This window comes from Sorex araneus, chromosome 1 (assembly GCF_027595985.1).
Source record: "Sorex araneus isolate mSorAra2 chromosome 1, mSorAra2.pri, whole genome shotgun sequence".
Classification (NCBI taxonomy): domain Eukaryota; kingdom Metazoa; phylum Chordata; class Mammalia; order Eulipotyphla; family Soricidae; genus Sorex; species Sorex araneus.
In genome coordinates this window covers 393429864-393449010 of record NC_073302.1, presented here as the reverse complement: position 1 = coordinate 393449010, position 19147 = coordinate 393429864, and the positions used below count along the sequence as shown (strand labels likewise).

Below are 19147 nucleotides of genomic sequence, written 5' to 3'. Positions count from 1 at the left end.
TTATTTCCTTCAGTTTGCTATACCATCATTTTCTCATTTAAGTTCTTCTTTTAGTTACTTGTTTACTCAAATGGTAACTTCACTTGTTTAGTAAGTGATGAGAACCATAATATGCACTAGGACTGGAAGTCAAGAATCTGTCCACTATTACTGAGGGGTCAGTAAAACATAAGACACGGGCACATGTTAACAACCTACAACAGGACAACAGGCTAATGAAGCTGCACAGAAGGTGAAGGGACCCTGTCCCCTACAAAGAAACACCCAACACACTATAAAATGAAAACTCCATGGTGAAATGAGAAAAGGAAAAATATCCCACACAAAGTCAGGTACGTTTTTTTTTCTTTCTTTTTGGGTCACACCCAGCGATGCACAGGGATCACTCCTGGCTCTGCACTCAGGAATTACCCCTGGTGGTGCTCAGGGGACCATATGGGATGCTGGGAATCGAACCCGGGTCGGCCATGTGCAAGGCAAACGCCCTACCCGCTGTGCTATTACTCCAGCCCCAAAGTCAGGCAAGTTTTTATTGCTAATGGCTTAGCACTGACATAAACACCTCCAAAAGAAAATCTGATGCTTCAAGAGTATATCAAAGAAACTGAGGAAGGTATAACTAGTATTGCTAAATTGGTGTTTGACCTATTGTTTAATGTTATTAAACATCAATTAATAGCAAGATGATCTGCTGAATAAACACAAGGTAATCACAAAAATAATGTGATAATTTAATTTCTTATGAGAGAATTATTACCAGTTATTCTGTTATTAAAAGGCTCATTTGGTAGGAAAGAAAAATAACTATTAATGCCAAATACTAAGAATAAAATAAACTTGGTCAATAGAACAAGCAGGGCCCAGACTACAGTGAAAATATTGTTAAAAGCATTTAGGTTTCAGGAGATTACAAACTTGCAATGGTGTAAAATATGTGTATTGTCACATGAAGGAAATCCAACTAAGAAAAATATTTTCAAATGTTTTTCTAAAATCACTTTCTAGTGTTCAGAAAGGTTATGAGGACGACAAGGTATCAGAGAAGGCCTAGAAAAACATATGGACTGGAAGGAGGAACTTAGATCCTTGTAAAATAAACATTTTTTTTCATATTTGTTCACTTTTCATTGTTGACTTGTGTCTTCCATAAAACATATATTCAGAGCTGGAGAAATAGTAGACTGGGCTATTGCTAACTGGTAGGGCTCTTGCCTTGCACGTGGCCAATCTGGGTTCCATCCCTGGTACCACATATGGCTCCCCAACCCCCACCAGGAATAAACCCTGAGTGAAGAGCCAGGAGTAAGCCCTGAGAACAGCTAGGTGTGACCCACAAACATACAAAAAATATGTTGAAGTCCTAAACCCGAGAATCAGTAAATGAAACTTATTTGGAAATAAAGTCTGCACATATAATCAAATTAAGATTGAATTAACGAGAAGAATAAGATTTGTAAACACATATGAAGACAAAGACACACAAGAAGATGGTCATGTGAACAAACATGGAAACAGACTAAAGTTATGTTGCCATAAACTAAGAAATATCTGGAGCTATCAAAAGCAAAAAGATGCAAGAAAATAATTTCCCATAGACATTTTGGAAGGTTTATCTCCTTGCCAACACCCTGATTCTATGATCTAAAACTGTAATAAAATAATTTGTTCTTGTTTTCTGCCACCAATTTTGTGGTCTATTGTTTCAGTAAGCCTTGGGAATTAGTGCACTCATACTAATCTTATCAGGAAAGATACTTGAGATAATAAGAGGGCGCATTGTTTTACAATGCTAGGAATAGAATTCCAGATGCAATATGTGAGGAAAGCTTCTGTGGAAACATTCATCCAGAATGATGAAGAGGAAGACAATATCTTTAAAAATAAATTGAAGGGCTGAGAACTATCTACATATCATAAGTATAGACTATCATAGTCCAAGAAAAATAGGTATCCACAATGTCAGTTTAGGTATTTTAATGGTTACATTTTAAAACATTAAAAGTAAAAGGTGACAAGAATTTCAATACATTTTATTTAATTCAAAATACCCCAAATGTTATCATGCTGCCTTATAATCAACATAAAAAATTATTAGACTTTTTTCTTCTTCCATAGCAAACCTGAAAATAATCCGTTTAGCAAACCTCAAGTCAAAACCAATATATTTCAACTACAAGGGCCACTGTGTACTATCCAGTATAATGGCTTTTATATTGGAAAGTACAGTCCAAGGATATTAAAACAGAGATGTGAAAGTAGAAAGTACTGAAGTAAGTAGAAACCTGGGAAATGCTGCCTTTTAGGGAGCTCTTCCTGTCATTTTAATCTATTCTTGGTCATACAAAGGACATAGAAAAGTGTTGACAAAATATTGATCTCAAAATATTTATTTCTAACCTGTTGGCCTAATGATTTGTTTTTATTTTTCCTTTCTAGTCTTGGTCCACATATGGTTTTATAAAACACCTGCAATTTTATAATTTTCCCTCATAGAATAAGTCCACATTTCCAAATATTATTTGTATTTATTTTATCTTGTTTTTATAAGTTATATCTATAATAAAGCTTAGAAAGTTACGGGAAACTATAAAAATGAAAAATAAAATTAACTACAATCCATTATCTAGAGAAAAAAGTACTGTTGACATTTAGAGTATTTCTTTATATTGTCATTTGATGTATATATGGGCTGGAGCAATAGCACAGCGGCAGGGCATTTGCCTTGCATGCGGCTGACCTGGGTTCGATTCCTCTGCCCATCTCGGGGAGTCTGGCAAGCTACCAAGAGTATCTCGCCCCCAATACAGAGCCTGGCAAGCTACCCGTGGCATATCCAATATGCCAAAAATAGTAACAACAAGTCTCACGATGGAGACGTTACTGCTGTCCACTCGAGCAAATCGATGAGCAATAGGATGACAGTGACAGTGACAGTGATGTGTATATTTTTGACATACTGGATGGATTAGTACAAATTATTTAATATTAGGATTATATGGGATTTTTACTTAGAATTCTGATAATATTTTATGATCAGCTATATTTCATAGAAATTTATATCAACAAGCTTATGGTAAAATTTGCTTTGCTATACATGATTTTGCTTAAAGTCCCAGTTGCCAAGAACTTATCACAGGCAATGAAGACTTACTCTATTGAATTTTTGTTGTCATAAATAATGTGCCATGAACATCTTCATGAATAAATAGGACTTGTCTCCAACTTCCAAGCCTCTTGGGTAAACTTCCAGTACATAAGGATTTACTCCTACATATCTGTTCTTTAAATGTGCAAAATTCAGTCTAAGTGTATGAATTTCAAAGTCACACACATTTGAGTTGTTCAAAGCATCTCTACCGTCAATGTTTGGTGACTATCTCCTGAGACAGGCTGGCCCTGGCCAGCATGTTTCAAATCCCCTTCTTTTGAGTGCTATTTCTCTCAAGCTGGTTAGTAAACTGCCCAGGCATAAAAATATCCACCATATTTAATTTTTATTATTATGTTTTACTAGGAGTAGTTTCTCTATAAGATCATAAAAATTCCAGATTACCTCTATTAGAGGATATAAAAGTCACACACACACACACACACACACAATCACACACATTGAAGACTCAGTAGTCTTGCCCTCCCAGTCTTATTTTTCAATAAGTGTCGACCCCTCAACTTACGCTTAATCATAGGATATTTTAGGAACATAGTTCTCAATTTTTCTACAATGTTAGAATAAATTCCTTGATGTGAGATATTGGTCAATAAATAATTTTCCATAATTTTAATAAAGTTAAATCTTTGGTTTACCCTCTTTCATCTGTGTTGTTCTTATTCAAGGACATATTATTTGTCAGTCTCTGTCCACATATATCCAAATATCCTATGCCCTAGTTTTGTTTTGTATTTAAGACACATAATTTTTAAACCATTCTTAGTAGTAATCAAATACAATATGAAGATAAAATATGTTGGTAAAATTGCTAAATAAGTAAAACAAGCATTTTGAAGTAAAATCTTAGAATTTATAAAACCTACTCTTGGCATCAAGTTTGAAAATACATAAGTAAAATTTTGTCGTTCAGTTAACAAGAATTACAAAACCACTATGTGCTAGGCTGTTAAAAGTATTTCAATTGTGAGATCAATTATGGGTTGGCAAGATAGTACAGTGGGTGAGGCACTAACTCTGCATGTGGGTGGATGGCCTAGGTTTGATACCTGGTACCCTATATGGTCCCCCAAGCACTGCTAGGAGTAGTAATCCCTGAACTTTACAAAGCCAGGAGTAGGCCCTGAGCACCACAGGGTGGGACCAAAAATAACTGTTTTCAAGTGTTAGAGCAAATAAACTTCAGCAATTGTCCTATAAAATTCTGTGAGAGTTTCATGCTAACTATAATTTGGGTTCATATATTTTGTGAGCACAGTCCTATACTTCACAAGCCGGAGGAGTTATGTTAATTTCATCCCATAGTTCAGTGCTGAACCAAACTAAATCAATCCAGATCAAAATGTTAGTATAAGGAACACCTCTCTTGCAAGTGGCCAACCCGGGTTTGATCCTCAGCACTAGATATGGTTCCCTGAGCACTGCCAAGAATTATCCCTGAGCACAAATCCAGGAGTAAACTTTGAGCAAACCACCAAATTACCACCCCCCCCCCATATACACAATGATACACACAGAATACCCTTAAAGGCAAAATACAAAAGGGATAGGGTGATAACTCCAAGAGCTACAGCACATGTCTTGCATGTGGAAACCCAGAGTTTGAACTCTGGCACACCAAGCTCAGAACCACCACGTCTCTGGGTCTAAGCAACCAACTATCAGGCTCACACAGTTGGGCATAGTATTGCCTAGCATGGTCCTCAGCCCTGAGAACTGAGAGGGAAGAGGATAGGGTTCTAAAAATAAATATATAGAGTTAAAATGGATTATAGATTTCACCAACTCCCTTAATAATATATTCAGGTATTTTTAACCATAAGCAACTATATCCACAATATCTACTTCTAAGCAGGCTACAAAGTATGCAAAATCATTTTCACATAGGGAAGTTATATGACTATGATATCACATTTACTATTTTTATGTAAGGGCTAGACATCGGGCAAGTGACCAAATGTTCAGATTAAAGTTCCCTGTATCCATAGTTTCCAGGCTCTCAGAAAGCTGTGTTCAAAAATCTCTGATGGAAAAATACATCAGATAGGTTGATTTTGTACTCACCATTCATTCCATCACACTTTGAATTCCCAACATTGAAGCATGAAGTTTTCATGTTCCCAGGAAGGACGTTCCACCATTTATATTCAAATCCAAGAGCAGGCTCTGTTCCTGCTGGACATGGTCTACATTCTACAGGAAACAGGTGGGGCAAACAATTACATCAAACTTCTAGAAAACTCTGTCTTCTAAATGCTACTAGCTTTAATTATTAGAGAGAGAAGGAAGAAAAAGAGATACTGAACAAGGAATTCTGTTGAAAGCTAATGTTTCAAAATCTATTTGGAGCACAAATGCCATTGAGGCAGGCTGGGGTGTGGGAGGGGGTGATGGGAGGGAAACTGGGGACACTGGTGCTAGGAAATTGCACTGTTGGAGGAATGGTTGGAACACTGTATGATTAAAACCTAATGATGAACAGCTTTGTAAGTGTCTATCTTAAAATGACTAAATAAAAAAATCTTGGGGAAATAAAGATATCTAGAAGGGATATAATTCTGTATATATTATACACATGTATGCCTGACTTATCTGAAAAATGCAAAATCATTAAAAATAATTTCCCTTTCATTTGGGGATTATTGCTAATATCCTCTACTAAAAGAGTAATTCTGAACAAATTCTCTTACATACAATGATAGACAATGATAGAATTAGTTTCATCACCCTTGTGAATTAAGTAAATATTTTATCCTTCCTAATGGCCATGAAACTCACAGACTATTACACTACTAAATCATGGGTAGATTACCTGGAATTCAATGTTATGTTGTAAAAGGTACTGTGAGTTGAGGGGATTGGAAAGAGGTATATGAACAAATCTGATATTAAATTAACATCAGAAGCATTGAAGTAAAAAATATTTTCCCAAGCCCTTTTGAATTTAACCAAGATACTTTGTATTATAACAGCAGTAGAAGAGATCAGGAGTGGAAATGTTCATTCAGTAAAAACTTCCTGCTCCCAAAGTACATCTGGGAGCATTTTCATATAACCTGCTCAATAATGATTCATATAAATAAACTACAATCAATATGTGAAAAAACTGAAATTTCCAGAAATTTAAACTTCTGTGGATATATCACATTAATGGTACCTAGAACAATGAGGATTCAAGCCTACATAAATTAATCTCTCCAGTCATTTCTATGCCATCTTTTAATGGTTTGGATAGTAAGTATATGGTATGCTTTTATTCAATTAAAAATAATTCCAACTAAAATGCAGTGTACCATGGTGGTGGGATTGGTTTGCAATATTGAATGTCTGTAACAAAACATCATGAACAACTTAGTAAAATATGGTGTTTAAAGTGGGAAAAATATTTTAATTAAAAATTAAAATGTGATATTTGTCTACTAAAAATTTAAGTAAGCGCTATAAATATTTTTCTATTATTATTTGATAAGTACTTTTCTCATACGTAAATTCTAAAAAAACCTTCTTAGGAACAATTTTGATCAAAATGAGAAATTTTAGCAGCACAAGATGTGGCTTGTTATTCCAAGTCTAAACTAAAAGCAGTTACAGCTTATGCTTGCAATAATATAAGTGTAGACACACAGTGGAAAAGAATCACCTGTCTTTTATCACCTAATGTAGTAGAATTTTCTTAAAAATATCCAAAGGCAGAGATACCCCCACTTAATAACACAGATAAAATTTTCAAATGCCACTGGTGAGCTGTTCTTACATGTGAAATAAGGCACTGTGCTATCAGAATTCCTTCTATCATATTTTTCAGCTCTCTTTTGGTCCCTATAAAATAATACAAATAGATTTTAAAGAACAATTCTCTTAAAAAAAATAGAACAAGGTCAAAAAAGGAGTGTGTCAAAGATTCCGTTGCTGACCAACACCTCACCCTTTGTTCCGTCTGAAAACATTCCGGGAGGGCAGGGATGACAGGATGATGATCCATTGTTATAAAATCCTGGGTTGCAAGGTGGACAATCCTTCTTCTCTCCAGAAGGGGGCAACCTAATAGCATCTGTGAGATCCTCCCGGCAGATTTTGGGCTCTATCCACTTGTACATGATCTGTGTCTGCAATAAAACTTGCAAGTCATTTAATATGCTATATTTGCTTTAAACGTCCCATAACTGGAATATTCATCTGATAACTTAGGAAAAGCCCAAGCACTGTATGAAAAGGTCAGCTGAAGATATTTTAAAATATTAGCAATAAGTGAAACAAAAAGAAAAACAGAAACTTTGGTGAAAAATGACCATTATTTCTAAATTGTTTGCCCCTTAGCAATAGCCGCCTTATTTCATGCAAAGTATATTCCTCATCATTAAAAACTTCCTTAAATTATAGAATGCAAGATTCAGCCTTTATTCACTCTTCACCTTGATGTCAGTTTCTAGGTAGACACTATCATTTTCAGATCCTGGCTTCTCTTTTCCTTTCCCTAACCCACAACACTGTGTGCATATTTCTGCACACAATGACCACAAAATTAAAGATTTATTTTAGACAGTGCAAATAGCTTCACATTTCAAATCTGTTATTCCATAAATACTGGTATTTGCCTTCTGAGTTTTCCATTAACCTGAACTTAGACTACAAGAGCTATAGGTAAAATGTTGTATCCTGAGGCTTTGAGACTCTTGTGTGGAACAAACATTAATACAGCTTTGTCCTTCAAGGAAAAGTATTCTAAGATCTAATATTTCATCCCTTCTCAAGGGTACAAACATAGTCCCCACAAAAAAGTAACAAAATAGCCACAACAGCCAAACCCAAAAAGTTGTAATAGTACAATTTTCATTTGAAATTGGAAACATTAAATGTATTAGCCATAGTTTATTTTTTAAAAAAAAATTATGGACTTAGTGAAAAATCTGTATTCTAACTGCAAAGAGAAATTAATTATACCTTCTTTTTTAAGAGACTGAAAGATTCCTTTGTTAGGCATAATATCTGAAAATATTCTCTCCCTTTAAAGGCATTTTGACGTGTAGAGCTTCTTAGCTCAATGTAGCCCCATTTGTTTATTTTTGCTTCCACTTGCTTGGTCAGTGGTGTTTCATCTTTAAAGATGCCTTTAGCTTCAATGTCATGAAGGGTTCTGCCTACGTTTTCCTCCATGTACCTAGTGCAGGCTGGGGGCAGAGAGGGGTAAAAGAGGGAGTTGTAGGTGGCAGGAGAGATATGGGGATGTTGGTGGTGGGAAATGTACACTGGTAGAGGGGTGGGTGTTGGAACATTGTATGATTGAAACCGGATCACAAAAGCTTTGTAACTGCATCTCACAGTGATTCAATTTTTTTAATTTAATAATAAAAAACAAAAAATGGAAGAAAAGGCATAGCTATAATTATAAGCCCCAGATAGAAGCTGAAGAACCAAAAGGATCACTATAGTTATTTCCAGTTAACAGAAAATTTTGACTATATTCTCAACTGGTGTCCTAGGAATAAAGTAAATTACCTTATCTGAAGAAACTCACTTTTTAAAATGATTTTAAGGGGCTGAAGCGATAGCATAGCAGGTAGGGCGTTTGCCTTGCACGAGGCCAACCCGGGTTCAATTCCCAGAATCCCATATGGTCCCCTGAGCACCACCAGGAGTAATTCCTGAGTGCAGAGCCAGGAGTAACCCCTGAGCATCGCCAGGTGTGACCCAAACACCCCCCCAAAAAAATGATTTTAAAACCAGGTATCTCATGGTGCCAAGGATGCGGCACAAGTACAGAGCACATGCCTGGCATGTGTGAAGCCTGAGTTTATACCCTTGCACGACCAGGCCTGAACACTGCAGGGGGTCCCTAAGCCCTGCTTGGTACTACTGGGTATGGCCACCCGCAACAACAAAATCAAAGGAAAAAGGACAACTAGACATACAGGCAGAATTACATGAATAACCTTTTTTTCCCTTTTTTTTTCTTTCACTTTACTTTGATTACATTCAATATTTCAACAAAAAACTCACTAAAATTGATTTGGAGTTTCTCCCTCCTAAAGTCAACCTGCTGAAAGAAAGCATTTGATAATTAGTTTTCCATTGCTGAGAATGAAGAGATATGAGATCGAGAGGCCGCACTAGCAGCTGCACAGTTTTGGATTTCTGTATTTTAGTATTTTAGTAACTAAGTCCAGAGAAGTATCTGCCAGAAATTGCAACATTGTAAGCTTGTACCTCTCAGCTACTTTATATTTCACATATATTTTTCCTTTTTTTACAACTCTCTCTGCTTTGATTTTATGGTCTGCATGATGGCACAGTTTTAACTGGCCACTTCACCCATCTGCCTTTCTTACCATCTGGAAAATGATGGCTCTTCCTGCTACAGCATCCCAAATCACTGAAAACTAAAAACCAATGAGGGTCTGTCTCCATAAAAGGCTTTCAATTATTATTAGAAAGGCAATATAAAATTCAGAGAATCTAAGCATATCATCACATTTGGGAGTTGTCTCTTCAAATTTTGTCTTAGATCTATAAATCAAATTTGTAATCATAGTCATTGCACAAATTTGCTGATCTGATAGTAACACAATTTTATTGAGTGATGCCTTATTAGTAGGTTTCCAAATAAGACAGGGATGGTGCTGAGTTGAGCACTGACCAGCAGGCCACACTGAAATCGCCACATATTTTTGGGAAGTTGAAATGAATTTAAGTGAGTGAGTTTAAGCTGGTAGATAATTTGTCTGCAAGCTATATATCACAAGTCATGAAAAGTCACTTTTTAAGGTAAAAATAAATTTTAAAAGGCAAATATAGAGGTGGGGGAGATTGCTTCAAAGGGCTGGCGTACATGCTTTCCAATACACCAAAGGCCCCTGAGCATGGTTTGATGTGGGCCCACAATGAAACAAAAAGAAAATATACTTTGACCCTGTGATTTTGGAGTACAGTAAATATCCAAAGGGGGCATGAACTACTTTAAACATGTGGTTCACTTTAAACATTTAGAAGTCAACTTCCAAGTATTCTTTAGTAGAAATTGTGTTTACAAAGTCTCCCATTCACATGGCAGACTGAATCTGTGCCTCTCTTTCTAGCGGGGACAGATGCTTCCATGTCTGGCTGACTAGAGAAAGATAATAATTAATATTAATGAAACTTAGCAGCAGATGGCTCAGAGTGCAGGTGTAAAACCAACAACCAAATCATGCTTTGACAAGTTGAGATCAAATTATAAAATGTTTTATGAAACCAGAACCCTGAGAAGGACAAAACCTCCATGGTTTCCATTACGTTCACAGAAGAGCTCTCATGTCCGACTGAGTATTCAGCAGGAATAAAATACATTTAAAGAAGTACCCAGTGACATCAACTGGACACTGGTTTTTATGTCAAAATAAGATCCCAGGCTCAAAGAAGGACTAAAATATAGTCATCCTTTGAGACTGAATTAGTTCACTGTTGCCTGCCTTTTTTCCTTAAAATGCCCCTGCACAAATGCATCAAGGCTTTGTAGACCAGCTGAGTTCAGAGCTAAATCAGCACTGTCACCTAGATGCCTGGTGCTCCAAAATGTTCTAGCCTCGATGTTCCCAACAAGGCAGGCTATTATTCCTCTTCCTGACTTTCCCAAACCTTGATCCCTCCTAATGGGCTTTTATCATGAGATATCTTCAGTAAATCAAACAGTTCACCTAGATAGTGTTCTTCAATTAACACTTAACACTAATATTTAATTTACAATTCCCCATCACATCCATAGGGAAGTCATAAGAAACCCTACCAAACATCTGACTCACACTGAAAGATACCTGTTTCTGGGGTGGAGAGATAGTTCCCCTGGCTGGAGCCAAACCAGGCTCAATCCCCAGCTCTCCATGGAGCCCTTCCCAACCCCTCCAGGACTGCTTACTGAGCACAGAGTAATCCCTGAGTACCACCAGGTATAGCCTCCTCCCCACCTACTACAAAAGATGCCTACTTCTGATGAATACTTGCCCATTATTTATTTGGCTCACTGGTTTCAATATTCAGCCTCGGTGCTGGGAGACACCATGCTCACTCTCACAAATATTGGGGACCGTGTGGTGTCTGGGGTTCAATTGGGGACCTTTTGCATATCAGATGCATGCTCCAACCCTTAGTTCAATCTTCCCTGCACCTCGGCAACATTCTTTTGCAATCAGATCTCAAGCAGTGAACCTGTATGTATGCTTGGACATAGCGATAAGAAAGCATACATCAATGTTTGCACAATAATGATGCTAAGCAAACAACTTTTTAAAGAACTTAACAAAAATTTTATGTTGAATCATCTCTTAAAATAACCCTGTTTTGCTTACAAAGAGGCAGATATACTTTTTTCTCTTTTATCCATACTACTTCATATAAACTCAGTTTGACTCAAGTAAGCCAAACAGGTGAGAGTTCTTTCATCTATCACAGGAAATTTCACAGAAAAGCATGTCTCCTTCAGGCCTTCAGGACCTGTCTGTATTCCCCATTGCACATCCCCCAAGAGACTAATTCTTTTATTTGTTTGGCTTTTGGGCCACACTTGGGTGTGATCAGGACTTACTCCTGGTTCTGTCCTCTGGGGACCACTCCTGGTGGGGCTAAGGGGACCTTTCGGGTCATCAAGGATTGAATGCAAGTTGGTTGTGTGTAAGGCAAGTTCCCTACCTGCTGTACTATCTCTCCAGCCCTAATTTCTATGTAGAAAGACAATACCAATATGTTTTTCTGTAATGGATCCAATACATATTTGGTGGATGAATGAGGTAAAACTATTATCCTATCATGTACATTAGAAACTGTAAAAACACGCATCTCTCCTATCTACTTGATCTCCTTCCCAAGTTTTATAGATGATTCTCTTTAAAATTCACCCCTGACATCAGTGTTGCAGTATCCAGTGGAGTCTTCTCTTTGGGTGAGGGGGTTCCAAAGTGTGCTTTAGGGACCTGTGGGACCACCCCTGGCAGTTCTCAGCACAAAGATGTTCACTGTGAAGGGGCCAGGGATCCGTGGACAACCCCAGCCATGCCAGCAGCCTCCAGCCCAGCCAGGGATCCCGCACCCCTCAGGGGTCAGCCACAGGCGAGGCAAACATCTTAGCTCCTGGACTATCTTTCAGTCTCCAACTGATATTTTTTGTCCTATTTTAGGTTGAAAATAGTAACAAGTCTCACAATGGAGACGTTACTGGTGCCCTCTCGAGCAAATCAATGAGCAACAGGTTGACAGTGATTTTAGGTTGGCTCTTCCATAAAGACAACTGTGATAATAGGCTCCTGATTGTCTTTCACCTTTTCAGCCACTTTTCTCAGTCATCAGCCCTGCTCATCTGTGCCAGCAGCACTTCGAGACATTGGCCCACTCTTCTCTCACAACAAAACTTCATCCGAGCTCATAATCTCAATTATTGCCCATTTGCTTATCTCAGATTTGCATAAACAGCTACCTTCCAACATCTCCACCTGGAGGGTCTATCAATCTAAAAACCATACTCAAATGTTCTCCTTTGCCCCATAGTGGCACCTTTTTACAGACATTTTCTACAGAGAAATAGTCCTTATGATTATTATAGAACCTATGATCTAAGTTCATTACTCCTTGTCATTTACAAGCTATTTAATTTAAATTGGGACTGGAGCAATGGCACAGCAGGTAGGGCATTTGCCTTGCATGTGGCTGACCCTGGTTCAATTCCTCCATCCCTCTCGGAGAGCCCGGCAAGCTACCAAGAGCATTCCGCCCACACGGCAGCGCCTGGCAAGCTACCCGTGGCATATTCAATATGCCAAAAACAGTAACAACAAGTCTCACAATGGAGATGTTACTGGTCCCCGTTCGAGCAAATCAATGAACAACGGGACGACAGTGCTACAGTGCTAATTTAATTTATTACTCTTTTTAAAAGTAGTGGACACATCTTATCACTAAAGTTCATATTCATTTAAACTAGACATCCCCCTATTATAATTAAGTATTACTTGCTGTAAATAGTAGAACTCTAAATACTAGAACATACTAGGTCTGACACATTCATAAGTAAGCATCTTTAAAAAAAAAAATGAAAGGACTTAGGGTTTGGAGAGAAAGTATGGCAGGTAGGGACCTTGCTTTTTACATGGCTGACTCAGGATCAATTCCTGGCATCCTATGGTTCCCTGAGCCCCAAAAGGAGTGATTCCTAAGCACAGAGCCAAGAGTAAGCCCTGAGTACTGATGGTTATCATTGCATCACTGTTATCCCATTGCTCATCAAGTTACTTGAGTGGGCACCAGTAATGTCTCCATTGTGAGACTTGTTGTTACTGTTTTTGGCATATTGAATATGTCATGTGTAAGGCAAATGCCCTAACCACTGTGCTATCGATCCAGGTATTGATTATAGCTGCAAAAAAAGGGCTAAAGGGATAAATTAATAATCATATACAATACAAGAATATAAAACTTTCAAAAGTGATAACACCCATGTTGTAGGTTATAGACTAGATTAATATTTTTTTAAATGTCACTTTTCAACAGGGCTAAATCTAGAAATAATACTTCATTGCAGCCACTTTGGTCTCAGTTTCCCCTCACTGTAGGCTAATTTTTAATTAATAAAACAGAAGGTCAAGTAGAGTGTTTGTGCATATACTTTTCCTATGCTGAAAAGCCTTTTATATGGTAATGACTTTCCATTTCCTAAGTGTAATTGTATACTAATATAACTATAACAGAATTAGCCCATGTCTGCATACCTTTTATTGCTGAAATCTATGGAGTGATCAAATAATGAAAGAGAAGTTATAGGTAACTGCAATCCCATGAAAGGTAGTACAAATTTTAATTCAGTTCTCCTCTTGATGTTATCATTTCTACAAATATAACTTTTAGAAGCAGCTGCAATTTATGGAGCATTCGTTTTTTTCAGGCCCTGTGCTAAGTAGCACACATTGGATAGCTGATGTCATCTCTTACTGGTCTTGTGAAGTGAGTACTGATATTATCCCCATTTTACAGATGAAAAAGACAAACTTAAAGACAGCAAATCACTTTCCCACAATATTAAAAAGAAGCAGATTAGAACATCTAAGCCAGGAAAGCAAGTTTCAGAAATGGAACTTGGATTTTGGTGGAGGAGAGAGGCACCCCCAGTGGTACTTGGAAGCCACCCAGCTCTGTGCTTAGAAGTTGCTCCCAGGAGTGCTCAAGGGACCACTGGCCAAGAAACAAATGAGGACCATCTGCATGCAAGGCAAGCAGCTGACCCCAAGACTTTCTGGTTCCTAGAATTTAAATTCTCAAAGAGTTCTTCTGCACTATTGAAATACCTGTGTTATCAACCAAACCCTTTAATTCTCTTAAAAGCAAACTAGAGGGGCGGGAGCGATAGCACAGAGGGGAGGGCATTTGCCTTGCACTCGGCCAACCCGGGTTCGATTCCCGGCATCCCATATGGTTCCCCAAGCACCGCCAGGAGTAATTCCTGAGTGCATGAGCCAGGAGTAACCCCTGAGCATCGCTGGGTGTGACCCAAAAAGAAAAAAAAAAAAGCAAACTAGAGTAATCTGTTTAGGTAGAGGTTTAGATAAACATAAGGCCGAGTTTATTAGACACTGCCACACACACCTTTCCTTCTTCGTCACACCTTGTGTGGATCTGGAAATAGTCCTTTGTGGTGCAGGGAGGACGCTCCATGCACTCCCCAGATCCTTCCTCTGCAACACAGAAGGTGCATTTCAGAAATGAATTGTTCCTGTGGTTACTCCAAGCAAATGCCAAAATCATAACAAAAGTAGTGGATAACTAGAAAGTCAAACTCACCTGACCTGAGGAATTTACACAGAACTAGTTAGCCTAGCAAAATCATGGTCTACAAATTTATTTTCCCTAGAGCAATAAATATGTTCATTTATAAATGGAGCACGCCCAGATATTTTTTCCCATTATATTCCCATTATCCTTGAATTCTGAAAATATGAAACAAATTAAAAGTACATATTTTAGTGCTTAATCACATAAAAGTACACTATGAAAAATGTTAGTTTAGTATAAACTCAAAATAATTGCCTGTAAAGTATGAAATCAGAAAAATGTATGAAGGTAAAAATTCATGTAGCAAGGGATAGCAATTCACTTATATGCACAATCGTATATGTGTATATGTGTGTTTGTGTGTGTGTATGATAATGATACCAGCTGTGTTCAGGGGCCACTCCCTGGCAGTACCCAGGGGACCACACAGTGTCTGGGACCACACCGGGTCTCCTACATGCACAGCGTGTGCTCCAGCCACCATCTCCCGGGTCCTCACATTACACTTTATTTATTCAATGCTTATTCACTTCAGCAATGTGGTTTCTGGTTTCCTGTTCCTATCACATTTTATGTGTAACTTCCTGCTTGACTGGGCACTCGACAAACATAAATTTGAAAGGAAAGAGCAAAGGGTATAAATGGGAGAACAGTAATCCTACCTGAGAATTGGGAGTCCTCAGCACACTTTAAGCATTCTTTGGCTCCTTTTTCAGAATAGGTATTCCTGGGGCAAATCTGGCAGTTGAAGGAACCCGGCTTGTTGCTGAAGGTGCCTGGCTTACACGGAAAGCATTCTGATGTGTATGCCACCCCTGTGTAAAACAGCGATTGAGAGGGTTGGTGCCAACAGCCGCAAGCAAATCAGCTACACTCTCACTGCTTTTACCCACAATAGTAAGCGCGGTTTGAATGCCTTCACTCATTCATTGAACACCAAGAAAGCATTTACTGTGTGCAAGAAACTGGGACGGAAACTGAATCAAATATTTTAATAAGAAATTCAGATTAGAGGTATAATCAAAATCTAAAAAAAAAAGTTGTCAAAGATAACTCTACTAATTCAGAAATGGAATAAACTAGAAATACTGCTCTAGGTTCATAAGTCTACCATCTCCTGATCTTTGCGCCAACTTCTCCCCCTTTTAACACTGTTCGTTAAATGTCAGGCAAGACCTTTAGAGATCCTAGAGACAGCCCAATTTCCTTCTGTCTTGCAATTTCATGCTTTGCCAGCAGGCGTCTCTCTAACTAAAGGTTAAATGTGAAAGAAGTGCGCATTCTTGGAACACACTAAAGTATAAGCCAATATTAAGCCAAACTTTAATAAGCAAATCACTGCCTTAATTAAAAGTAATGCTGATTGATAATGAACCATTCCAGGTCCAGTGGGACATAAGGGACCCAGCTGATTCAGAGAAGAATAAGAGATTTAGTAGATATCAGAAAAAGATATTTCTTATTTTCATGAACATAGTAGTGATCTGAATAAGCACATAACTGGCACAAGAGACATTTCTCAAATGAATAACTGACTCTTATTAATAAGGATTCTTCTACTTTATTCAATTACACATGAAGTTATCATACTTACTTTTTCATATAGATTAAATGAATAATTCAGTTTATTCATAAAATTAAATCAATATTCCAGAAAATCTGCTCTGAATCTAGAAACCCCCTCTATGTGTGATTCACAGCATGTAAGTTCCAGTCCCATTTATCTTTGATCCACCCGAACCAACAATTTAATCAATAACTCATTATAAGGGTACCTTAAGATAATGGTGAAAAGAAACATACACTCCAGTAGAGTGTGTGATTTAGAACACTATGTATGAAACCCTATTATCGTCAGCATTGCAAAGCATGGAAACTACTAAAATAACATTTAAAAAAGGAATAGGCTCTACTAAAACAGACTGGTGTGAAATACCTTCAATTGTGATATTTTTTACCAACACTGGCTTGACAGCCTTAGACCCCATTAGAATGCCTGTAGTTCTCCAGTATAATATGTTTGTGCCTGATTTCAGCATCACCTTTAAAGAAAAAAAAACAACACTCAAAGTTAGATAAAGCCTGCTACTTTCAAACATACCTAAGGGAATTCCTTATTTACTTTATAGTGCATAATGAAACTCTATTAAACTGAAATCCATGTTTAAAGTCTGTTAATTCAGATCCTGGGGTCTACTGAAGCTAACACTTCTACAAAAAAATATGGCTTTCCAATCCAAAATATTTAGTAATAAATAAGGCAACAAAAATTATCCAACACTGAACTAAAAGATAAAATGACTCTTAAACCATTTTCCTGGAGCCTTTCTTTATAATATGTAATGGCTCTTGTTTTATTGAGTGAAACCTCTGTGTGTGTGTGTGTGTGTGTGTGTGTGTGTGTGTGTGTGTAGGCTGTCTCTGTTCACAAATTGCTCTTATCGCTCTGAAAGCAAAAAGGTATCCAAATGAGTTTGCTTCTTTTTTCAAAGCATTTAACAACACTGCAAGAGTAACAAGAGAACAGCAAGATTTTTTCTAGGAAATCCTGAGTGAACTTTGTAACATAAATAATGTTCCTTTGCCACTGGAAAAAATTTTTTTTGGATAGGGGTGGTGGTCTCCCAAGTAGTACTCAGGGATCCAGGGACCATTCCCATTTGACCAGGAGTGTAGGCTGGACTCTTCAGTGCTTGGGTCCAGCGAGGCACTGCTCAGCACTGCCCTTCACTACCCAGGGCCGTCCAAGAGGTGCTAGAACCCACCAGAGCCATACCTGGTGTTTCTAGGGGGCCATGCAGGCCAGGGATTGCACTTGGAGCCTTGTGTGTGACAGGCATGTACTCCAGCATTTTGTCCTATCTCCCTATTCCCTGGAATACTTTTCTAATCATAAATTAAATATGCTAATGCAGGCAAACCCATTTTGAGGGGTGTTTTACCTTCTTATTTTCCACCCTTATTCTATTATATAGTATCCAAGTTAAAAAATATCCCACTACTTTATCCTTTCAGAGATTCAAAACATAGTGCATGAAGAAATTTCCCCTTGTGTTAAATTTTTGTAAGTGAAGGAAGTATACCCGTTGCCAAGGGCTGCTTGTACAATGAATGGATCTTAAGTGGTACTAAATGACTTCCAAGCAATACAGATTTTAAAAATATTCAGTCAGTGAACATATTAATTGTTCCTTGTTAAGGCACTGCTTTACAGCAAAGATGAATGGTACATGGTACAGTCCTGATATAGCGCTCAATCTCCATTGGAAGGCACCGAGTATTTCTCATTACCATCTCATTAAACCCTTAAAAATTGCTCTTATTTCTCAGATGAGAAACCAAAGTCAGATATTAGACCAATTGCCTTAACCAATGATAACTACTATACTAGAGTTAGATTTTAAATTATGTTTCACTCCAAAGGAAGAGTGCCTCAAATAACAGATTCACTATCACTTGTCCTCAAACTCCAAGTGTTTTTCCTATGGAGCAGTAGACAATTTACTTTCGAGCAGGGAGTGGGTAAAAAGTTGGCCAATAGACATCAATAGATAGTAAATATATATTGCACAGCGGGTAGGGCATTTGCCCTACACATGGTCGACCCGGGTTCGATTCCTCTGTCCCTCTCGGAGAGCCCGGCAAGCTACTGAGAGTATCCCGCCCTCATGGCAGAGCCTGGCAAGCTATCTGTGGTGTATTTGATATGCCAAAAACAGTAACAATAAGTCTTACAATGAAGACTTACTGGTGCCTGCTCGAGCAAATCGATGAACAACAGGACCACAGTGCTACAGTGCACTGCTATATTTAAGTTCTGAGACGGATAAATTTTATGATAATTGGGGCTTTCCAACAATGGGATTAGCACAGTTCCCAAAAAGACAAGCTTGAAAATCATATATTTGAGCTACTTCAGAGAAAGCCGAATGAAAGGAACTCAAAAAGACCCAAACTTTAACAATCAAACTGTGCCTGTCCAGAGGGCAGGCTGGGACAAGGGGTGGAAATATGGAAGGGAACCTGGGACACTGATGGAAGAAAGTTAATACTGCTGGTGGAATTGGTGCAGTACTGCATGTCTAAAATTCAACTATGAGCAACTTTGTCAATCATAAGGCTTTAATAAAAAAAAATGTGAAGAAAAATAAAATATTAAAAGCAAAAAGAAAGAAACTCCAGGATCCTTTCCATGGC

At 37.9% G+C, this 19147-nt stretch overlaps 1 protein-coding gene across 2 annotated transcripts in view; it reads right to left on the bottom strand.

Annotated features, from left to right (window-relative positions):
- The window catches only part of ELAPOR2 (endosome-lysosome associated apoptosis and autophagy regulator family member 2), a 173074-nt gene that overhangs the window by 51958 nt on the left and 101969 nt on the right, over nucleotides 1-19147 (bottom strand). For both annotated transcript variants that reach the window (XM_004602150.2, XM_055144169.1), the window contains 5 exons: nucleotides 16887-16992; nucleotides 15613-15765; nucleotides 14765-14853; nucleotides 7092-7272; nucleotides 5231-5359 (listed from right to left, as the gene is read on the bottom strand). In XM_004602150.2, the coding sequence (XP_004602207.2) occupies nucleotides 5231-5359; nucleotides 7092-7272; nucleotides 14765-14853; nucleotides 15613-15765; nucleotides 16887-16992 (658 nt within the window). The remainder of the gene's footprint in view (nucleotides 1-5230; nucleotides 5360-7091; nucleotides 7273-14764; nucleotides 14854-15612; nucleotides 15766-16886; nucleotides 16993-19147) is intronic.